At 63.5% G+C, this 22,849-nt stretch overlaps 1 protein-coding gene across 1 annotated transcript in view; it reads right to left on the bottom strand.

The window, feature by feature from the left end:
* Window positions 1-22,849, bottom strand: part of NOTCH1 (notch receptor 1) — a gene marked incomplete at both ends in the record, with an annotated part of 42,710 nt that overhangs the window by 5,561 nt on the left and 14,300 nt on the right. The window contains 26 exons of the mRNA XM_080709394.1: window positions 33-249; window positions 934-1,082; window positions 2,450-2,830; window positions 2,940-3,511; window positions 4,540-4,652; window positions 4,741-4,998; window positions 5,248-5,380; window positions 5,657-5,841; window positions 5,924-6,077; window positions 6,600-6,801; window positions 7,811-8,039; window positions 8,609-8,761; window positions 9,014-9,133; window positions 10,590-10,703; window positions 10,853-10,998; window positions 11,771-11,963; window positions 12,497-12,607; window positions 12,687-12,920; window positions 13,129-13,242; window positions 13,867-13,980; window positions 14,291-14,476; window positions 14,556-14,711; window positions 14,855-15,088; window positions 15,312-15,434; window positions 18,335-18,673; window positions 19,148-19,410. Of these exons, the coding sequence (XP_080565520.1) occupies window positions 33-249; window positions 934-1,082; window positions 2,450-2,830; window positions 2,940-3,511; window positions 4,540-4,652; window positions 4,741-4,998; window positions 5,248-5,380; window positions 5,657-5,841; window positions 5,924-6,077; window positions 6,600-6,801; window positions 7,811-8,039; window positions 8,609-8,761; window positions 9,014-9,133; window positions 10,590-10,703; window positions 10,853-10,998; window positions 11,771-11,963; window positions 12,497-12,607; window positions 12,687-12,920; window positions 13,129-13,242; window positions 13,867-13,980; window positions 14,291-14,476; window positions 14,556-14,711; window positions 14,855-15,088; window positions 15,312-15,434; window positions 18,335-18,673; window positions 19,148-19,410 (5,193 nt within the window). The remainder of the gene's footprint in view (window positions 1-32; window positions 250-933; window positions 1,083-2,449; window positions 2,831-2,939; window positions 3,512-4,539; window positions 4,653-4,740; window positions 4,999-5,247; window positions 5,381-5,656; window positions 5,842-5,923; window positions 6,078-6,599; window positions 6,802-7,810; window positions 8,040-8,608; window positions 8,762-9,013; window positions 9,134-10,589; window positions 10,704-10,852; window positions 10,999-11,770; window positions 11,964-12,496; window positions 12,608-12,686; window positions 12,921-13,128; window positions 13,243-13,866; window positions 13,981-14,290; window positions 14,477-14,555; window positions 14,712-14,854; window positions 15,089-15,311; window positions 15,435-18,334; window positions 18,674-19,147; window positions 19,411-22,849) is intronic.

The following is a 22,849-nucleotide window of genomic DNA, read 5'->3' as shown; positions in this document are numbered from 1 at the left end:
CCTCCCAGCCCCCGGGGGCAGCGTCCACTCACTTGAGGCCCACGGAGTCCTGGCCCAGGGGCTCCCGCCGCTTCTTCTTGCTGGCCTCCGACACCTTGAAGCCCTCCGGGAACCAGAGCTGGCCATGCTGCCGCCGGCGCTTGCGGGACAACAGCACCCCGAAGCCCACAAAGAAGAGCAGCAGGAAGGCGGCCGCGGCCACGTACATGAGGTGCAGCTGCGAGGGCGGCGGCGGCTCCACCGTCTCACCTGCGGGCAGCGCCCGCGTCAGCGCGCAGCTTGGGAGGCGGGGGGCGGCGGACTAGCTCCGTGCCTGGCCGCCTCCTCACCTGCTCTCCTCCATCCCGCCCCCCAAAATAAGGTCATTTTCTACGCGATTAATCAGAATTGCAAACTATTGCTAAATTCTCTCCTGCACCGGCCGACTATCTGGAGACGGCGCTTGCTTTTCTCCCCTCTCGGGGAGAAGGATTAGCCAACTTCAAATCACTGCACTTGCACTGAGCTGTTAAGACAAAGGATTTAGGGGGATTTTCAAGATACAAACTTCAACACTTCACATGACACCGATCAATTCTTCTCTCTTTCTCTCTCTCTCTCTCTTTAAAAAGCTGTAATGATTTTGAAATAATACCCAACAAAGAAAAATCAGGGGGAAGGGGTGGGGAGAGAAAAGGCTCCCACATTATGGGGGGTGTGCTCATCCCTGGGGGCAGCTCCTCCGACAACTGTCATGGCTGTCACGGAAGGCGTGCCATGCAGAAAATTCCAGAAGGAATTTTCTAAACTCTGCGGGGCAGTGGCACCAGGGCGAGAGCATGTGGGATGGGCACGCCCCTCCCAGGCAGTGGTGGCACCAGGGTGAGAGCGTGTGGGACGGGCGCCCCTCCCAGGCAGCGGAGCCCAGGTGGGGGCGGGGCGGGCAGCACTCACTCTGCACAGCTTCGATCTTGTAGGGGATGTTGAGGCTGCCCAGCGAGGCCAGCGCGCCCAGGAAGGCAGCCACGTCGGTGGCGCTCTGGAAGCACTGGGAGGACGACTGGACACACTGCCGGTTGTCGATCTCCAGGTAGACGATGGACCTGGGAGTGCACACATGGGGCTGGGACCAGACGCCGTAACGGCGGCCCCCGTCAGCCCTGGCCCCAGGCCACTGTCCTGCTGGCAGGAAGCAGGTCTGACCCCGGGAGCGAGCCGCCCTCCTGCAGGCGCCCACCACAGAACCTCGGCACGCTCTCCCAGCCCCTGCGACTCCCTGAGGTGCCCAAACACCCAACTTCATCTCAGTGTGATGCCCAGAAAGCTGGACCCCACCCAGGAGCTGTACCAGGCCCCACAGAGGTGTGCGTGTGGCCGCCCAGACCTCCACAGGGGTCGGGAGATGGGCTCAGAACCTGGCAGGAGCACGGGTGGCACAGCAGCAGGATGCCCCCTCCCACGCAGGGCTCCAGTGCCAACACCGCCAGCCATCCCGCAGAACAGGGTCACGAGCGCAGAGCCACGCGTTCAGGGCGCACGAGGTGCACCCGGCTATTCCGTGGGCCAAGCAGGAAAGGGTGAGAGGCTAGTGGGCCATGGGGAGAGCCCAGCCAGCCGGCGCTTCTGCACCCCATGACAGCAGCACGCACAAGCTGCCCCCATGCCGCCCCAGATGAGGCAGCCACAGCGAGTGGGCTGCCTTCTCCTCTGGGCGGGGGTCAGCCCCGTGGGGGCCCCTGAAGACTTTGTTTTATATTTTGGTGGCACAGGGACTTGAACCCAGGGTCTTCTACTACGGAGCCACATTCCCAGCCATTTTTCTTTTTTTAAGAAAGGGTCTCAAGCTGGGCGTGGTGGAGCATGTTTGTAATTCCCATACTTGGAAGGCTGAGACAGGAGGATCAGGGTTCAGGGCTCATGGCCAGCCGCAGCTACTTAGTGAAGCCCTCTGCAACCTAGTGAGACCTTGTTTCAAAATAAATAATAAAAATTCGGGCTGGGGGTTTAGCTCCAAGATAGAATGCCCCTGGGGGTTTAATTCCCAGCACGCGCGCGCACACACACACACACACACACACACACACACACTCACACTCTTACTAAATTGCATAAGCTAGCCTTGAACCTGAAATCCTCCTGTTTCAGCCTCCTGAGTGCTGGGATTACAGCTACGCACCATTGCATGAGGCTTCTAGAGGCGTTAGCCAGCTCAGCCTCTGTGCTACACAGAACCTCAAAACCGCTGCGTGGGCAGAGGGCTCTGCCGACCGGTGCTACCCACGATGCCTTCCCCCTTGGCTGTGCAGGCTCTGAACTCCCAGGTCCTCCTGGAACCTAGGCGTCTTTACCGTGAAGCCGGGCAAGGGCTGCCTGCCCCAGGTGCGCTGGCAGAGTTAGGCAGCTCTGACTGGAGGGCTGGGAGGGGGCGCCGAGTAACCGACGGCACTGGCTGGAGCCGTGGCACACTCACCCGCGAACGTCCATGGGGTCCAGCTCTCTGCGCTGGCGCCCGCCTCCACCGCCGGGCAGCAGCAGGGAGCGCTTGATGGGGTGCTTGCGCAGCTCCTCCTCGTGGCCGTAGTAGGGGAAGATCATCTGCCGGCCATGCGCGTCACGCTTAAACACCACATTGGTGTGCAGCAGGCGGCTGAGCTCGCGCAGGAAGTGGAAGGAGTTGTTGCGCAGCTGCTCGGGTGGCAGCAGCACCACCAGCACCAGCGTGCCGGCCGCCAAGCGCTCGGGCACGTGCTCCGCGCAGTCCAGCCCGTCCCACTCGCACTCCGCCACGTTGCAGCCCTGGTCGCAGTGCCCGTCGCTGAAGTGGTCCTTGCAGTACTGGTCGTACAGGGGGCTGCGGGCACGGGGTGCTCAGGTTGCTGCGCAGCGGGCCGCCCGCCCTCCCCGGCAGCGGCAGTCCCGAGGGTCCCGGGCCCTCCCGCCGCCTGGGGCCCCGCCCTTACTTGCACTGGCCCTCGGCGTGCTGGCAGTCGAAGCCGTCGAAGAGGCAGCCGGCCGTGTTGCACTGGCTGTCGCAGCGGCCGTCGCTGAAGTACTTCCAGCACTGCAGGGCCTGCGTGCAGTTCTGCCACGGGTCGTTGAAGTTGAGCGAGCAGTCGCCGCCGTCCCAGCCGCAGGCATGGTTGTTGCACTGGGGGCTGCACACCTTGTTGCCGGCGTCCTCCCGGCACTCGGGCAGCTCGCAGGCCTCCTCGATCTGGGGGGGCGGGATGGCGCGGCCCGCCCCGCCGCCGAAGCTGTGGTCCAGGATGTGGCACAGGAGCCCGTTGAACTTGGCGGGGCACAGGCAGCGGTAGAAGGGGCTTTCGGCCGTGGGCTCGCAGCTGCCCTGGTTGTAGCAGGGGTTGGCGCCCAGGCAGGGGCTGCTGGCCGGGAACTGGCACTCGGGGCCCGTGAAGGGGCTCAGGCACAGGCAGCTGGGGCTGCGCGCGCCTGAGACGCACGTGCCGCCGTTGAGGCAGCGCAGGGAGCCGCAGGCACGGCCGTCGTTCTCACATGTGGCGCCCTCGAAGCCCTGTGTGGGGGCGCAGGGGTCAGGGCGCGGTCCCCCACGCCATGCACCCAGCCCAGGCCAGCAGCACCACCACTCCCACTCCTCAGAGCGGGGGCTTCAGCCTTCCCCCCGCCCTAAGACACATTCCCGGACAGTGAGAGGCCCGGGGTCCTGAGGGTTTGCCAGGTGGAGGGAGGGACAAGCCGGCAGCACCCAGGAACTTAGGGCCGAGCTCGTGGGACACTCTGGTGGCCGATGTGCATCGTTATAGGTGTGCCGGACACCCAGAGGCACGCTGCAGCAAAGCACAGACGCGGAACATGACCGGCACCACCCTGGGCAAGGCCTGGATGGGGACACCACGAGGAGAGGGGACCCAAGCACTCCGTGCCTCGGCTCGAGTGTCCCATGAACCTACACCTCCTCTCAAAGCTGGTTAAGACGGAACAGGCGAGTCCTGTCGTTGCAACCACTGCGCCGTCGGTTGGACGGTCTGACTCTCTAGCCCCTCGGGGCGTCTGCCTACTGTATTTTAAGTGTGTTCAGAATTATAGCCATCATCTTTTTTCTCCAATATTCCAGCCTGCCTTCTTTTTGTTGTTATAGGCAGAAATAAGGCCCAACTTGAAGGCTTTTGTTTGGTAATTTTTTTTTCAGTACTGGGGATGGAACCCAGGGCCATTCTACCTCCAAGTTACACCCCAGCCCTATTCTTTAGTCTTTTTATTTTTGAAACAGGGTCTCACTGAGTTGAAGGGCCAAGTAGCTGAGGCTGTCTGTGAACCATGATCCTCCTGTCTTGGCCTCTCAAATGCTGGGACTACAAGCATGTGCCACCATGCCTGGCTTTGTTTGGTCATTTTAAAAAATTTAAATAGGATGTTAATAAAATATAATTGGCAAAATTTATCAATAAAAGAAATAAATGTAACAAATGAGGAGCTGGGGTATCCTTCCCCAAGAAAGTGTGCCCAGAACCCTTAGAGGGTGAGCTCTGGGGAATGAGGCTGCCCAGCTCTGCTGCGCGTGGCTGTTTGTTTTGTACGTACCGCAGGACACTTGCAGATGAAGCCGCGGGCAGTGTTGGCGGCCACGGCACAGGTGCCCCCGTTCTTGCAAGGCGCGCCCTTGCAGCCATTGATGACAGACTCGCAGCGGCGCCCTGGGGTGAGTGGGGTGAGAGGGACCATGAGGCCCGCCCCCGCCCCGCCACCCCACCCCTCGCCCGGGCTGCAGCACTCGGCGCTCACCAGTGTGGCCGGCACGGCACTCGCAGTGGAAATCGTTGACACGCTGCACGCAGTTCTGGGTGCCACGCGGGTCGCAGGGGTTGGACAGGCACTCGTTGACGTCGCCCTCACACCGCTCACCCACGAAGCCGGGCGGGCAGGTGCAGCTATAGCCGCCCACCTGGTCCACGCAGGTGCCGTTGTTGAAACACTTGGGGCTCCGGGAGGCGGGGTCGAGGGGCGGGGCACAGTCGTCCACGTTGATCTCGCAGTGCACACCTGCGGGTGGTGCCGTCAGGGCTGGTGCCGGCTGCAGCCCCGCCCTTCCACCCTGTGCGTCACGGCCCCCTTGGATGCTCAGGAAAAGCAGAGTGCTGACAGTGCCGGCTGGGCCCCACATTTTCTGCCAGGACACCCCCCACAGCCCCTTCGCTGGCCAGCTCTGACCCAGCCCCAGCCCACAAGGCACACTGGAGTTTCAGCTAGTTGTCCCAATGGACGTGGGACCCCGGCCTTGGTGGGGCTCACCCTGGGTGCCCCGGGGGCAGGAGCACTTGTAGGTGTTGGTGAGGTCAATGCAGGTGCCCCCGTTCTGGCAGGGCTGGGACAGGCACTCGTTGATCTCCTCCGAGCAGTTGGCTCCGTGGTAGCCCGCCACGCACTGCACAGGGAGAGAGCCGGGGCCGGCTGCGGCTCAGCGGGGCAACGGCACAAGCTCCCCACTCCGCCGGGCAGACAGGCAGGGTCACCAGCTGCCTTCCCCCACAGCCGGGGCAGGCCTTTCGGCTAGAGTCTGCCTGGCAGTGGGCAAGACCTGGCCCATAGGACCGAGGCGAGGGGCCGCGAGCCCGGCGGGGGGCCCTCCTCGGTCAAGGGCCGGCTGAGGGCGCAGTCTCCTCAGGCAGGTGCCTCTCACGCCACGCCCCCAAGAACGCACCTTGCAGGAGTAGCCGCCCAGGTAGTCGGTGCAGGTGGCCCCGTTCTGGCAGGGGCTGGGTGAGCACTCGTCCACCTCTTCCTCGCAGTAGCTGCCGGTGTAGCCTGCCTGGCAGCGGCAGCGGTGGGTATTACCCGCGTCCACACACAGCCCGCCGTGCCGGCACAGGTGCGCCACGTCGACGGCTGTGGGCAGGGCAGGGGGAGAGGGAGGCTCAGGCTCGTCCTTGGGACCAGCCCACCCGCCCCGCCGCCGGGCGCAGCTCACCTTGCTGCCGGGCCGCCACCTCGCAGGAGACGCTAGGCACATCACAGTGCAGGCCAGTCCAGCCGCTGTGGCACTCACAGCGGTACAGGGTGCTGGCCTGCCAGCACTTGCCCCCGTTCTTACAGGGAGAGGAGTCGCACCAGCGCACCAGGTCCTGTGGACAGGCCAGGGGCAGGGCGCCATGAGCACCACCCACTCCCCCGGCTGCCGATGGGAACCCTCCTGCATCCCCACTGGGTGCTCAGCAAGTGCACCAGCCATGGAACCGTTCTCACACCCGGGATGGGCTGTGACCCCCTTCTGCAGAACAGAAGGCGGGGACGGAGAGGCCTGGGAGCCTCGGCTCCCCAGCCCCGGAGCAGCTCGGGCCCGGCCCGGCTCTAACTTACTCTCAGGCCCTGGAAGGCTTGGCATCGTGGCCCATGGGAGGGCGTTCAGCGGCAACGAGCACTTCACACTCATGCCTGACCCAGCTAAGCACTAGCTCAGCCACTCCACCGAGATGACCCGCTTCCCCACCGGCAGGGCGGGCTCGTCGCCGGCCACGGAAGGTATCCCGTCTACACACCCACGACTCCTCCCGCGCAGCACAGCCCAGGCTGGGCACTGGCTGGTAATTCAGAGCCTGGGCTTGGCAGTCCCCCCCGGCCCAGGGGCACGCAGTCCGCCCGCTCACCTGGCAGTTGAGGCCAGTGTAGCCCTGGGGGCAGGTGCACTTGTAGGCACCGTAGCTGTCCTGGCAGGTGCCGCCGTGCAGGCAGGGCCGCGAGTCACACTCGTTCACATCGTGTTGGCAGTAGCTGCCCGCGAAGCCCGGTGGGCACAGGCAGGTGAAGGCGTTGATGCCATCCACGCAGGTGCCACCGTTGAAGCAGGAGCTGGAGGAGGGCAGGCGAGGAGGGGTGAGGGCATGGGCCAGCCGAAGGCGCTGCCACAGCAATGTCCCCGTCGGGGCTCACGTCGCGGCACACCCCGCCTCTGCCTTTGATGTTTTTGGTGGTGTTGGTACTGGGGATCGGACCCAGGGCATTCTACTGCTGAAGAAGACCCCCCAACCCTTTTCACTTTTTATTTAGAAACGGTTTCACTAAGTTGCTGAAGCTGGCCAAGAACCCGTGATCCTCCGGCCTCAGCCTCCCAAGTAACTAAGCCTGGCTCATGCTGAAAGGGGTTTTACACACACAGGTAATGGCGCTTAAAGAAAAGAGGGAGAAATCAGAGTGTGCAAGTAAAATGGAAGATCACCCCGTCACAAACCAGAGCAGACACTGAGCACTGAGCCCCTGCGACCAAGGCCAGAGGAAGCGGGCGGTTACCAGGCTCCGTCTGACAGAAGGCCTGCCAACTCTTTTGGATGGCTGTGGGGTTCCTGTTTCAAGGCCACAATGGCCCTTCTAGGAGGGATACTACAACACAATGAAGGCCTTCCAGTTAGGGGTATGATCAGAACAGGTTTGCCTAGCATTCACGAATCCTTGGGTTATGTCCCCAACACTGTAAAAAACAGACTCGGCCAGGCATGGTGGCGCACACTTGTAATCCCAGCATTCGGGAGGCTGAGACAGGAGGATCCTGGTTCACGGACAGCCTCAGCTACTTAGGCCCTCTGCAACTTAGTGAGACCCTGTTTCAAAATAAAGAATAAAATATAGGCTGGGGCTGTCCCTCAGAGGTAGAATGCCCCTGGGTTGCATCCCCAGGACCGCAAAAAAAAAACCCAAAAAACATAAAAAACAACCCAGCGGATTCTACTCCATTAAAACCGAGTGTCTAATAGACCTGGACACACACCTGCTCAGCGGGCCAGGATGCCGGATGCCGTGTGGCCCGCTTCCCGCTCACCTCAGCCCGGTCCCAGCGTGCAGCCGGGCCTCGGCGCAGGCTCACCTCTCCGTGCAGTCGGGGGTGTTGTTCTCACAATGGATGCCGTTGAAGCCCGGGGGGCAGGTGCAGGTGTAGCTGTCCACGCAGTCCGTGCAGTTGCCCCCGTGGCGACAGGGGTTGCTGGCACACTCGTCGATGTCCTCCTCACAGAAGGCTCCCTGGAAGCCAGGCAGGCAGTCGCAGAAGGCCGTGTTGATGCCATCCGTGCAGGAGCCGCCGTTGTGGCAGGGGTCTGGGAGGGAACAGAAGGGTGAGCCTGCGGTGGGCGCGGCGCCACCGGCGCTGCCAGGGCTGCAGCGAGGCCGGCCCTCGGGGGCAAAGGTGTCCTGGGGCCTAGGGTCCGCGCTTCCTCAGGCCTGGGTGGGGTGACTTGGCTTGCTTAATGAGCCAAGCCAGAGCTGAGTGGCACTCTCTCCCCTCCCCACTGTGACGCCTGGCCCACCCTCAGTGTCTCCCAATCCCAGCTTCTGTGCCTGAGGGCAGCCAGGCACCTTGGTGGGGCCTGACAAGGGCTGAGTCGGCTGGCCCGTGTCCTGCAACCACGAGCTGCCCAGCTGGTTTGGAGGCCTTTCGGAACGCTCCGGGTTAGGCCCTGCAAGGCCCACAGCGGTGCTTACTAGACAGCGCCTACCCCTGCCCCTAGCACGTCGTTGGCATCTGACCTCGACTCCCCAGCAGGCCTCTGGGCCCTGCCGGCTGACACCACCTGGGCTGGGCGCTGGCACAGCCCCTCTCCCCTGACCTCCAGGGGCTCCCGGTGGACAGACACCCAAGACGGCTGGAGCCGGCTTGGCCACTCACTGGGCCGGCAGTCGTCAATGTCGGTCTCACAGTTGCGCCCTGTGTAACCCGCCTGGCAGAGGCAGCGGTAGCCACCGTTCGTGTTGTGGCAGGACGCACCATTCTGGCACGGGCTCTTCACACACTCGTTGACATCAATCTCGCAGGTCTGCCCTACAGTGAGGAAGGAGGTCAGCCACCTACAGCCTCCACCCCAGGCCCCAGCCGCTCCATCTCCCCAACCCCCCAGCGTGGGCCTCCTCTTCTCAGGACTGGCCTCTGTCCCCCAACTTTGACTCAGGAAGCCTACAGATCCTTGGGATGGGAAGAGACCTTGGCACCTGCATGCCTGTCTCCTACGACAGAGCCTGTGCCCTCCTCCCCTCCCACCCTGCGCCCCCTCGGCCAGGGCCAGGCCTGCCTCACCCTGCCAGCCCACGGGGCAGATGCAGAAAAAGCTCTCGTAGTCCTCGGACTCCTTGCACACCCCACTGTTTTTGCAGGGGCTGGGAGCGCACGGGGCCAGCACCACCTCACACGTGGCTCCTGGGGAGAAATATTCAGTGAGACCCGGGACCAGTCTGGGGTCTCACCCGACCGGAGCCAGCTGGCACCCATGGGAAAGGCACTGTATGTTCCCAGCCGAGTTGGGTCCCAAGCCTAGGAGGCTGAAGACAGACCAGACGCTCACGCTGAAGCCGCTGCCAGCTTCCCCCAGCCAGGAGCACCTAGAGACGGGAACAGGTGCCCCAGCTTGGTGGGGACCTGGGAGCTTTGGCACCCCAGCCCCCTCCTCATTTTGGGGGGACAAAGAAAATCCCTGGAGCAAATCGGGGGCTCTGGGTCACAGGAGGCTATTGGCAAAGGCCACAAGGGCAGAGATGAGCTCAGGCTCCCCACTCTGGAGGGGAGACCACACCACTGCAGCCCTGAGCATGCCCTGCTTGTCGGAGCGCACCAGGTGCAGCTCAGGGCCTCAGGGAGGCTGGTAAAGCACTGCTGGGAGCATATGCACCCCAGTGACTCCTGGCCGGCGCCTCGGGCCGGCTTTCCTGTTTACAGCCATGGGCGGCCTCCTCGGAGCGAGGAAGCATTATCTTCCTCGTCTCCCGCCATGTCCCCGGCCTGCTAGTGCGACTTTCCAGGCCTCTCTCGCTATCGGTTTCCACGGTGACCTGGGCAGGCAGGAACTTCGCAGAGTTTCCGACAATTGTACAGAGGGAGGCAGGAAGCGGGCAGGCAGGAAGCAGGCCAGCCCCGGCCGGCTCCTCCCGCCAGCCCCATGGCAGTGCGTTCGAGGGGGCGCAACGTGCACACGGCCGCCCTGAGCTTCCTCGCTGACTGACTTGGGAGACAAAACCCAGGCCCCTAACATCGGTCTAAGAAAACACTGTTTTGGACATGGGCTGCAGGGTATCATGGGAACACAGGCACAGACCCCCACCCTGCCCAGGCAGGACCCCTCAGGATGCCCAGAGCAGCATCCTCTGCACCCATAATGGGGTCCACGGGCCCTCGCGAGGTGGACCTTCATGTTTAATGCTCGGGGCCCACTGCCCATAGCCCCTTGGGCTGGGCCGCTCAGGGAATTATCCCTCGACGCTGCTCAGTCTAGACAGAGGGCCCCTTGTTTCCATCACACAAAGGGGCTCATCGTCAAATGAATCCCTCAGGCCTGGCAGCCGGGGAGGGCGGCATGGCCCCAGAGGCCCAAGTGGATTGGGGGTGGCAGCCAGGGGGGGTCCCTGCAGCCAAACCCCATTCCCCGCTCTGCCCACAGAGGGTCTCACTGACTTGCCTCCCACACAGCCGGGCCACAAGAGATACCCAGGCCACAGATGCTGAAACTTCCTACTGGGCATCCATCTGTTTGTACAACTGGCCGCTCTACCCCCAGGCCCAGGCCCAAATACTGCAGGGCCTAAGGCCTTCAGTAAGGCACAGAGCCTTCCAGAACGCCTGTTAGACAGGGGTGTGGGAGCTACACGCGGGTGGCCCTCACCTGTGTAGGGCAGCAAGCAGCTGCACTTGTAGCCGGCGATGTCGTCTATGCACGTGGCCTGGTTCAGACATGGGTTGGAAGCACACTCGTTGATGTTGGTCTGGCAGTTGGGTCCTGGAGAGAGGGGACAGAGGTCAGCGCATCTCCCCCTGCACACTCCTTCTTTCCTGGTGGGGAGCAGGGGCCTATCTGCGCCTCGGAAGGCGACGCCCGCGCTGCATCCTGAGCCCCCAGCGGTCAGTGGCTAGCCCCGGTCCACTCACCACTGAAGCCTTCCCGGCACGTGCACACGTAGCCGCCGGTCATGTCCTTGCACGTACCGCCGTTGACGCAGGGGTTCGACTCACATTCGTTGTTGTTGACGTCACAGTTGGTCCCGCTCCACCCAGGGTCGCAGTCACACTTGTACCTGGAAGGGTGCCCAGGTCAGGCCTGGCCCGGTGGCATGGGCCTGGGCCCCGGGACCTGGCTCTGCCATGGCGTGGGGGTGTTCCCCCCACCTGCATCCTTTGAAATGGGGTGACAGCGCCCTCCCGGGTCACAGCTGGTGAGGCCTGTGTATAGCAGCTCTGGGACAGCACCGGGGCCAGGGAATGCAGGGGCCTCAGGGTATTGGGGGCCAGAGCCGAAGGCCCTCCATTGCTCATTTGGTGCACGACCAACCACTGACCCTCTGTATGGAACTTTGTGTGTGTGTGTGTGTTTGTGTGTGTGTGTGTGTGTGTGTGTGTGTGTGTGTGTGTGTTACTGGAGATGGAGCCCAGGGGCATTCTACCTCCGAGCTCCACCCCAGCCCTATTTTTTATTCTTTATTTTGAAACAGGGTCTCACTGAGTTGCAAAGGGCCTAAGTAACTGAGGCTGGCTACGAACCACGATCCTCATGTCTCAGCCTCCCGAATGCTGGGATGACAAGTGTGCGCCACTGCGACCGGCTGTGCGAAACAACTTAAATGGCTTTCCAGGCAGAGCGGTGCCAGGCACGTTACAGGGGTGTGCTCTGGACACTGCGCCGCCACTGGGGCCTCAGAACACATGTGGTCAGGGCAGAGACCAGGCATCTGGAAGGCCTGGACGGCCCACTGGCCTGGCAGGAGCCGCTCGCCCCTTCCGCCCGCCTGCCCGCCCGCCCTCACAGAACCCCGAGGCCAGGCGGACGCTGCCTGCCACAGCCTGCCGTACCCGTTGAGGCTGTCGCGGCAGGCCCCATGGACGCAGGGGCTGCTGTCGCACTCGTTGACCTCGGACAGGCAGGTGGGGTCGTGGTAGCCCTCGGGGCAGCGGCAGGTGAAGCTGTTGATGCCGTCCTCACAGGTGCCCCCGTTGTGGCAGGGGTTGCCTGCGCACTCGTCGATGTTGATGTTACACATGCTCCCTGTGGGAGGGGCTGGGCTGAGACGTGGAGACCCTGGGGGCTGGGGCCGCAGGCAGGCGGCCTCCCGCCATCAGCCAAACCAGGGAACTGCAGCTCTTCTGGGGTGTCCCAGCTGCTTCGCCCCTGGGGCTGCAGGCCACGCGCTGCCACTCCCTCTGCTGTCCTCTAGGGGCGTGCGCGGGCAGCCACTGTCCCCTGGCTACTGAGAACCCAAGGACCAGAAAGGCCGGGGGGCCTGCTCATGGCAGGTGGCAGAGTGTGGGCCCAGGAGCCTGGACTCCGAGCACGACCGTGTGTGACATGGTCAGGCTGGCCCTGCCCACAGAGATGATGGGCTCGCCAGGTCTCTGCTGTCCACAGCGTTAGCCAGGCTAGCGGCTCCACGGCTGGGTGCTGGGCACCCGGCTCTGCCATCCAGACACTCAAGCCCCGGCCAGTCCCAGGGTCTCCCAGCCTGCCCATCCTGGATCTTTGGGACTGATCTCAAACGCTGACCCCTGCCCCATCTGTCCCTGTCCGGCAGGACCGCGCACCTGTGTAGCCTGGCTCACACGCACACTCGTAGCCATCGATCTTGTCCAGACACGTGCCTGAGTCGCAGGGGCTGGAGGCACAGTCGTCCAGGTTGACCTCACAGTTGGGTCCTGGCGAGGGTGGGTGGTGGTCAGCACCAGAACCCCACCCACTCCGCCCGCCACCGCCCGCCACCGGCACGACGCGCACCTGTGGTGCCCTTGAGGCAGGAGCACAGGTAGGCATTGTCACGGTCCTGGCACGTGCCCCCGTGGCGGCAGGGCTGGCTGTGGCATTCGTTGATGTTGGTTTCACAGTGGTGGCCCGTGTAGCCGGGCTGGCAGAGGCAGGAGAAGGCTGCCACGCCGTCCTGGCAGGAGCCGTAGTGACAGGGGTCAGGGTCACACTCGTCGATGTCCACCTCGCAGTGGGTCCCTGTGTAGCCTGGGTCAGGGCACAGGTGGACACGAGCGCGCTCAGGGCCTGCCCCTGCCCGGACATGGGGCCGCCAATTCCTTGAGACACCGACCGGAGCCAGTCTCTTCCACGGGGTCTCCCTGGCCCCAGGCACAAGTATTCTGATCTGTGCCCTTCATGGCTACCACTCGCCCCGGCTGCCCAGCGCCCAGCCCGCATGGCCTCCCCACTGTACCTTCCGAGCACACGCAGGTGTAGGTGCTGGGCCCGTCCAGACACTTGGCACCATTTTTGCAAGGCGTGCTGGCACACTCGTCCACATCATACTGGCACAGGTGCCCGCTGAAGCCTGTGGCCCAAGGGAGGCGGTCATGGGCAAGGGTGGCGGCCCCTTCCCCAGCCAGACCCCAGCTGCCAGTGCCTGGCTGGCTCGCCCTGGGAGCCCCAGCCTCTGCTCAAATCCCCACTCAGACTGGGACAGTCCGCTGGCCTGCCTCCTTGCACTCTGACAGAGGGGCCTTTTTCCCAAACTGAACTGGTTGCTATGGCTACGGTCCTGCCGGCTATGAATGGGCTCTCCCGGCTTGCCCAGTCTGGGACAGCTGATTTACATCTCAGGGGCCTGGGCCCAGGTCTGCTGCATGGCAGACAAGTCACCTTTCTGAGCCCTCTCTTGCTTCCTCTGAGCCTCCCGGGCTACCATACAGGCCAGAGCGCCCTGCACGTTCTCACCGGCCATGGCGGCCCCCTCCCAGCCTTGGGGATGCGCTAAAGCCCCTGGCCTCTCCAGGCAGGAGGAGCTGCACCCCACCAGTAGGAAGGAGGGCCTCCAGGGATCCACCGCCAGCAAGGGGCTGACACCTACTGCTCCTCGGGGACCTGCAAACATCCCCACCTTTGCCCCTACCCTGCTAGGTATCCCCCGGGAGAGCAAGGGGCTCCGTGGGCCAGGCCCGGCCAGGCGTGGACTCACCTGTGGCACACTCGCATAGGAATTCATTGATCCTGTCCAGGCAACGGCCACCATGCAGGCAGGGGCTGCTGGCACACTCGTCTGTGTTGACCTCACAGTACACACCCTCATAGCCTGTGGGAGGGGGCGGTGAATGGCTTCAGTGGCCCCTGCCACAGTGCCACAGCCAGGGACTCTGCACAGGAGTGACCCCAGTTGCCACCCCAGTGCCACAGCCTGCACACAGCAGCACCCTCCTGCCTGGTCTGCACCCCCGCCTGATCCATCAACCCAACTCGCCCTGTTCTCCGTGGTGCAGGGCGCCAGAGCCGGGTTTCCCCGAGGGCAGAGGCGGCATGGCCAGGGTGCTCCTGACCCAGCCCTCTGTCCGCGGCAGTGCCCTGCTCCCTGCCTGACCTCCGGGTGGGGCAGCCGGCGGGCTCACCAGGCATGCAGATGCACTGGAACTCCCCAATCTGGTCCAGGCAGGTGGCATCGTTCTGACACGGGTTCGAGATGCACTCGTTGACATCAATCTCGCAGCGGGGGCCGGTGTAGCCCTGCAGGCACTGGCACTCGAAGGAGCCCAGTGTGTTAAGGCACTTGCCCGCGTGCTCACAGGGGTTGGCGCCTGGGGAAGGTGGTGGTGAGGGCCGCTCCTGGCGCCCAGCCTCCCACCCCGGGCTGGTGCGGCCACCCCGTGCACCTACCCAGCGCGCACTCATCCACGTCCTGGCTGCAGGCTGGCCCCGTGTACCCCGAGGGGCAGGTGCAGATGGCCTTGCCGTTCACAGGGTTGGTATCACAGTTGGAGCCCTCGTTGCAGGGGTTGCTGATGCAGGCATCACTGAGGTGGCACAGCAGGCCTGGGGCGGGGGCAGCGGTCAGCGGCACTGCCCTCGCAGCCTGGGAATGGCAGGTGCCTCCCGCCATAACTCCGGCCCTGGCAGGAGTGCCGTCTCTGCCAGACCCCGGTGGAGCCTGGGCCCCCCCAGCCGCCGTCGCTCACCTGTGCGGCCGTGGGGGCACTCGCAGTAGAAGGAAGCCACGCGATCATGGCAGGTGGCACCGAGGAAGCAGGCAGCGCTGGCGCAGTCGTCAATGTTCTCGCTGCAGTCCTCGCCTGTCCAGCCGTTGACACACACGCAGTTGTAGCTGCCGTGGGTGTTGTGGCAGGTCCCGCCATTCTGACAAGCGTTGGGCATGAGCTGGCACTCATCCACGTCCTCTGTGCAGTACTGACCTGCAGGGGTGGGAAGGGGACCGTCGACCCCAGGCAGAGGGCTGCAAAGCCACCCCCTCCAGGAAGCCCCTTGGGAGGACTCATCCCCCACGGCCAGCACAAGTCCCTCTTTCCCCTGTATACGACAGTCCCTGCCCAACTGGAATGGGTCTCGGGCCCTCCCCCTACTGTGTGCACTGAGGGAGGAGGGCCATCCCGCCAGGGCCACGTCCCGCGTACGTGCCTGTCCACTCCGGGGGGCAACGGCAGTTATAGGTGTTCACGCCATCCACGCACGCGCCCCCATTCTTGCAGTTGTTTCCTGGACAGTCGTCCACATTCTCCTCGCAGTTCTGGCCCGTGAAGCCTGCAGTAGAGGTCCCGGGCAGGGTGACACTTTGTTCGCAGGGGTCTGGGCCCACCACAAGCCACCTGCCCTGTGCTGGGCTCCATTGGGAGGACCTAAGATACCCTCCTCTGGACGGAAGGGCTGCCCCTCCGCAGCCCTGCCAGGGCCCTTGGGGTCTTCCTGGCTCCTGTGACCAGTGCCCACAGGTGACATGCTCCTCTCAAAACACTGTGAAAAGGGCCAGCTAAACAGACAGGAACCAAGAACACAGGGTCACAAAACCCCTCCTAACAGGTGGCTCCTGCAAACAGTACTGTCTGTGCACCATGGGGGTCCTCATGACTCCACGAGGTGGCCATGGGTACCTCACATTACAGGAGCTGATGCTGGGACTAGGGGCCCCAGCATAAGAACAGGAGTAGGTACAGCCCAGGTGGGTCTGCTCAGTCAAAACATGCCCCCCAAGGCAGAGGCAGGCTAAGGCAGCTCCCTAGCCTGGGGCCGCCCCCCGGGGTGTAGCCCTGCAGCATGGCCCTGGAGGGCCTCTCCAGCAGCCAGTTAGCTATTAATCCACACAACTCCCCCTGGGTCAATGATCAACCCAGAAAGGCCTGTCTGGCAACAGCCAAACCTGCAGCCGGTTACTAATTAACGCCCCTCCTGGGATGCCGTTGAACCCCTCCTGCCCTTGGAGAACCCGCAGGTTGGCTCCTCCCAGATGCTCCCCCCTCCCCCAGTGCACTACAGCAAAAGCCTGAGGCTAGGAGCAGACAAATGCAAATCTAACCCTGGTTGGGGGAGACTGGCGGCCAGACTGGAACTGGTGCCAGGGTTCCACTGGGGAAGTGGGAGGCCTAAACAACTCGGAGGGTGTGCTCTGAAGTGGGGTGCAGGTCCCAGGTAGCCTGAATCTGGGGGTTGCCCTGGGCAGCTGAAGGGCTCTGCCGGGGAAGGAGGAGGGTGAGGAGCCTCACGTGGACATGCCGCCTGGAAATGGAGCCCGTGAGAGCCCAGGACGGAACAGGCAGAGCTCAGCAGGGTGGGCAGGGGCCAGTACAACACTCAGCCCAGCCAGGGTGCCTGAGAGACGGCTGCTGCTCAGGTGTCTCTGGGGGTCCTAGAGCACCGGAGGGCGACAGGAACCTCTCCTGGAGTCCTGGTGCAGGAGCCACCCGGGAGTCTGAACAGTAAGTCTGGCTGAGTCCTAGACCGAGACCCTAGGGTGACAGTCCTCAGCGGTCACCAGCCGGCACAGCTGAAGGCCACGCTAGGCAGCCAGCACTCTCTACGTCAAAGGGGGGACCCAGCCCTGGCACCTGGCCTCTGGGACCTGCCCGCTCTCTCCTGCCCCTTCAAACCCAGGGGCGGTGTTCAGGCAGTGGCTCTGAGCAGGCACAGCCTCTCCTGGAGGGCCTCATTCACCCAGCCCACAGGGTCCACACCAGCTCATGGTCCCTCCTCAGCTGGCACCACAGTGCCACGAGAGGGCTGCCCTCGACCCACCTGAGGTCCCGGGCCTGAGGTCACACACCACCAAGCACAGAACTCCATGGCCACCAAGCACAGGAGCCCCGTCCCTCGGCCCTCCCAAGACATGCTGGCCAGAGGGCCTGGGCAGGCGAGGCGGCTGGGGAGCTGCCTGTCCCCCCAAGCTGGCCCAGCGACTTTCAGGAAATGCACAAGCTTGGTGTCTGCACGCACAGGCCCGGGGCTGGCCTTGCACAGTGCGGACAGCGCTGAGCTTCCCCTTTGGGTGCAGAGGAGGTGGGGCAGCCCCGGGGTCACCCCCAGGTCACCCAGGGCCCTGTGACTCCACAGCACCCAAACCTGGCCTCCACTCCCCAAACCTTCCCCCCTCCCTGCACCTAAACGCCACGGTGCAGCTGACAGAAGAGGTTTTCAAAGGCTTTTTTTTAGTGCTGGGGATTGAACCCAAGGCTTCATATGTGCTACACAAGCACTTCACCACTGAGCTACGCCCCCCTCCAGCCACAGAGGATGTTTCCAAACCTCTATGCTATTATTTTTAGAGCTGCAGCAAAATTTACACAAACAAGAACTGCAGATGAGCCGGGTGTGGGGCGCACGCTTGTCATTCCAGCATTCGGGAGGCTGAGACTGGAGGAGCGCGGTTTGCAACCAGCCTCAGCTACTTAGTGAGGCCCTCTGCAACTCAGTGAGACCCTGTTTCAAAACAGAGAATAAAAAAAAAGGCTGGTGGTAAAACTCAGGGGTAGAACGCCCCTGGGTTCCACCCTCTAGTACCGCCAAAAAAAAAAAAAAAAAAAAAACTGCAGCAGAAAGGATGGGGCGTGCCTGGGGGTGCCTGCTTGCCCACACAGGAGAGAGCAAGGCCACAGGAAGGGCTGCGGCAGCGCGACGTCCTCTCTGCCCTGCCTCCCAACCCCAGGCTAGGCTCCCCATGCCGCTAGAGTCCTGAACCCCCATGCGGGTCCCAGGGACTCAGTCGGAGGGGAGGCTGGTGCGTGGCCTCAGAGGCTGACCTGGGCCCAGCCCCAGGAGGCTCAGGGCAGAGGCAGACGCCACAGGGAGCTCTGGAGTAGCAGGACACCCAGGAAGAACACGCCTATCCCAGAAGCTGGCTAGGGCTGGAGCCAGGGGCCCGTGGGCACACCTGTCCAGGTCACAGCAGACCACATCCCTGGGCAGAACTGGGGTGTCAAGGTGGTGGTGGGTTACTCAGCTTCTGGTCTGGCCCTGTGCAAACTTCCCCTCAGGAACCCCCACAGCACACACAGGGCTGATCACTGCCCATGCTCACGGAACCTGCCTGTCCTGCCCAGCTGGCCTCCTCAGGGCCCTCCTGCACTCCCCACAAACCCTGGGCCCTGCGCCTGGGGGTCCCCTGCTGCGCTGTCCAGGCCCAACATGGAGTACCTGCGGCCGCACAGACCCACCTGGCAGGCACGCGCACTCGTGGGTGGTATCGCCCGTGGGGCGGCAGGTGCCCCCGTTCTGACAGGGCGAGGGGCTGCAGGGCACGTAGGGAAGCTCGCAGTGGGGGCCGGTGTGGGTGGCGCGGCAGGCACAGCGGTAGGAGCCGACCTCGTTGTGGCAGGTGCCCCCGTGGCGGCAGAGCCCCGGGCTCTGGCTACATTCGTTCACGTCCAGCCTGCAGGTCGGGCCGTGGAAGCCAGGCGTGCATCGGCAGATGTATGAGGCCTCGAAGGGCAGGCACTGGCCGCCATTGGCGCAGGGGTTGGAGGCACATGGGTCAGCCTGCTGGCAGGACTTCCCTAGGGAAACGAGTTAAGAGAGGGTCAAGCCGGCTACCCCTCTGCAGCCAGGGCCTCCCTGGAAGCCGGGGGGCAGCTCTGAGTGCCAGGGAGGCAGTAGCCTGGGCCTGTCTCCATGATCCCGGGGTCCAGCTGTACAACACAGTTGCTTTTCTATAGATGACGGACCAGAGGTCCTAGGAGGCCAAGTGGCTACCTGAGAGCTGTTTGCACCCAGCCCGTCTCCTCCCCAGCCCAGGGTACCCTGGAGAGGGCAGGGGCAGGGCTGGCCACCAGCACTGCCTCTCCTCAGAAGCAGGGACAGTGAGGGTCGGGGCCTCAGAGCAGAGCAACTGAAATCAGACCACTGCACGCTGGGAAAAGCCCCTCAGAGCCAAGCGGGCACTGGCTCTCCCCACGCATGTGCAATCCTGTGGACAGCAGAGCAGCCTGGGCAGCCCACCCTGGGGCAGGGCCCCGTGCTGACCCCCTCACCTGACCAGCCTGGGGGGCAGCGGCACTTGTACTCCGTGAGCGAGAGCAGGTCGCAGGTGCCCCCATTCCGGCAGGGGTTGGCCAGGCAGGCGTTGTCCAGGGGCGTCAAGCAGAGGGGCCCAGAGAAGCCCAGCGGGCAGCTGCAGGCATAGTCCACTGTGCCGCCACGTTCCACTAGGAGGCAGGTCCCGGTGTTCTTGCAGGGAGAGCTGAGGCACGGGTCGGGGTCCTGGCACCGCTGCCCCACGAAGGCCCCGCTGCAGCTGTGAGCAGACACGCCAGGCAGTTATCTCCCTCAGTTCACCCATCATGGCCACCACTGCCCCTGCCCCCCAGTGCCCAGGCTCCAGAACCCAGGTGTGTGCAACAGCTGCCTAGTGGGCAAGGGCTCCTTGGGGCACCAACGCACTCTGCAACCGCGCCACAATGGGGCTGCCCGGCTGAGAGTGGGCCAGTGCCACTGAGCTGTTCACTTTTAAGTGGTCAGTCAGCCGGGCGGGGTGGCACACACTTGTCATCCCAATACTTGGGAGGCTGAGACGGGAGGATTGCAGGTTCAAACCAGCCTCAGCAAATTAGAGACACCCTCAGCAACTTAGCCAGACCCTGTTTCAAAATTAAAAAGGCAGCCAGGCCCGGTGGCACACGCTTGTAATTTCAGTACTTAGGAGGCTGAGACAGGAGGATCGCAGGTTTGAGAATGGCCTCAGCAAGTAGTGAGCCTCTCACCAACCAAGCAAGACCCTGTTTCCAAATAAAAATAAAAAATAGGAGGCCGGGTTTGGAGGCGCACACTTGTAATCCCAGCATTCAGGAGGCGGAGACAGGAGGATCGTGGTTCGGGGACAGCCTCAGCTACTACTTAGTGAAGCCCCTTGAAACTCACTGAGACTCTAGGCCTGGGAGTGTAGCTTGGAGGTAGAATGCCCCTGGGTTCAATCCCTAGTGCCACACAAAAATAAAAAGGGATGGGGGGGGTAGCTCGGAGGAAGAATGCCCCTATATTCAATCCCAGTACAAGGTAAATAAGAAAGCGGCAGGGCCCATGTTAACTGCATCCCGCCCCAGTACGATGAAATGGTAAGACTGCTTAGTAGGCGGCTGGCCAGCGGCCAGGACGTCCCAGCAAGACCAGCTTGGATTTCAGTCCCAGAGGTGCCTGGGTCCACCCACGGAGCAGGCAGGGGCCCGCACACCAGGCCAGGCGGCCTCCCGCTCACAAGGCTGGTCTCTCTAGCTTCTCCGTGACGAGTGTATCTCATGCCATAATGAAACAGCGGACACGTTTCTACTTTGGAGCACCATTCCCGTGGCGATGGCGGACACGCCACCCACTGTCCCTTCCTACGCTGAGTCCTTCCCGCCAGGCATCTCACACCCAGGTGCTGTGCCAGTCCTCACACGCTCGGCTCCCAGACAGAAGGCACCCCCTTCTGTCACTGAGTGTTCAAAACACATTCGGGCACCTCAACAAGGGCAGAAGGACTCATGTTACAGCTGGGAGGCGGAGGACAGGGGGGGCGCCTTCCTCAGCTCTGTGGGAGCTGCTCCTGGCGGGCTGGGGACCTCCCACCTCTCACAGGACTGTCCCTCCCCTGCCCCAGAGTCCAGACAAGCAGGTAAGGGGCCCTGCTCCCTGGCAGGCCCTACAGTTTCTTGAGTTCCCTGCAGGGATGAGTCCAGCGTCTGCCATACCTCAGTTCTGGGAGCCTCCCCAACCACCTGCTGGCCTGGCCTCCAGAGACTGAGCCATAAATTGCGGCCTCTGTCACCTCTAGGCCTCAGGGTCCCGGGAGAGGTCTGGGAGCAGCCGGGCGGCACTCTTCCCAGCAGAGAGGCCTCTGAGGCGGAACACGCTGGCTGGCTGGCTGGCTGGCTGGCTGGCAGCCCCGGGCCGCGGCACTGGGCGGGTATGGCCTCTGAGCCCACCTGGGATGGCTGCCCCCAGCCACTGCCTGCCCCTGGACTGCCACACGAGCCCCTGAAGCAGCAGCTACCGGCAGCAGCTCTCAGCTCCCGGCCTCCCGCACCTGCCCTGCTCCTGGACGGCCAGCTGAACTCAATGCTACATCAGGGCAGCCCAGGGAGGCAGGCGGCGGCTGGCAGAGGCTGGGCCGCGTGCGGCTGGGGCCCCATGTGCCTGTCAGCAGCTGGGCCGCTCCCCCATCCCTGAGGCATCTGTGCCCCATGAGGCCTTTCATCTGTGGCCGTGGCGTGGTTGGGGAGGTTGCAAAATGGCCACTCCAGCTGACCATCTGTTGCCAGAAGCCAAAAGTCCCAAACCAACTGGCTTAAAGAAAACACCCCTGCCCCTCCGGGAGTTAACTGGGGCCTTCCTATGGTTCTAGCCAGCAGGCCCAGCACGGAAGGAGCGGGTAGTGGGCAGCTGGCTCCCCCCGTGTGGCTGGCCACTCAGCATCACACCTGTCTGTGGCACCACGCTCCCTGCAGGGCCACACACAGGAATGGGGGAGAGGGCCTGGCCCTGGCTGCACAGGGATCCAGTTACTGGCCTGCCCAAGTGGCCACTGGAGCCCGGGATCTGGCAGGCTGGGGCTGGGCCAGACAGAAGCAGCCCTCCTCTCTATCAATGCCCCTTTGTCAGGCCAAAGTTGGCCTCGGCAGCTTGGAGAAAAGGCTTTTTTTCTTTCCAGCCGCTGACAAAGTCGGCAGGGGGTGGGTGCGGGACAGAGCATCAAAGCAGGGTCTGGAGCCGGCTGTCCACGCCTCCCTGCACGCACGCACTCCAGGGCTCTAGGCCAGGCAGACTGAGATTCCACGGGACGGAGCCCACCTGTGCGGGTAAGAGGAAGCAGGCCTGCCCCCAGCTTTGGGGAGCCCAGTGCCCCCTCAGGCGGATCAAGTCTCTGTCGCTGTACCCAGTGGGGACACCCTGGACCCCCACCCCTAGAGCAATCCCCTAATGAGCACGTCCTGGTAAAGGTACTGCCTATGCCTCTCCAGCCACAGGCAGCATCTCCAGGGAACACCCTTCCCCCAGCACCCCAGGCAGGGACCCCCACCAGGAGGACTGTGGGAGAAGCTGCCTGGACGGGACACCCACTAGTGAGGCTGTGAAATGCAGGAGCAGTCAGGGGAAAACATAACATGCCCAATAAATCAGGTGTCAGCGGCGGGGATGAGGGCGGCCGGGAGCAGGTGTGCCTGCGGATGGGACAGCTGCTCCTGCCAGGCGGGCGCGGCCAGCAGCCAATCCCGGCGGGCGGGGCAGCCGCTGGCCTGGAAGGCTCCTCCGTGGGGGAATGTGGCAGCTGAGAGGGCCCATTGTCCCCTCTGCCACTCGGCCCCGGGATGCGCAGTGAAGGCATGCTGCCCAGCAGGGCCTGCCACCCGCCCCACAGCTGAGGGGCGGAGGGATGGCTGTCCCTGAGGTGTCCGAGCCAGGTGTGAAGGGGCCTGGCCACAGGGTGTGGCTTGGGGTCAGTGCCAAAGGCCCTTCCTCCTCCCTCCCTGTGGCTCCCACTCCAGCTCTGCCAGTGCCCAGCCTGTGCCCACCCGCCTACTTGACACCGGCCACAGAGCTACAGCTGCCTGAGACTGATGCCCAGCACCTCATCTCCCATGGCACTCAGATACCCCTGAGAAGGTGGGAGAGACCTGGACCTGGAGGCCATGGCTGGGCAGTGCCAGGGCCACCTGCCCCCACACCAAGACCCTCTCTGCTCTGGTGGCGGCAACATC

Source organism: Muscardinus avellanarius (assembly GCF_963383645.1).
Source record: "Muscardinus avellanarius genome assembly, chromosome: 13".
Lineage (NCBI taxonomy): Eukaryota > Metazoa > Chordata > Mammalia > Rodentia > Gliridae > Muscardinus > Muscardinus avellanarius.
The sequence above is the reverse complement of the archived record's forward strand: the minus strand, read 5'-3'. Positions and strand labels throughout refer to the sequence as shown.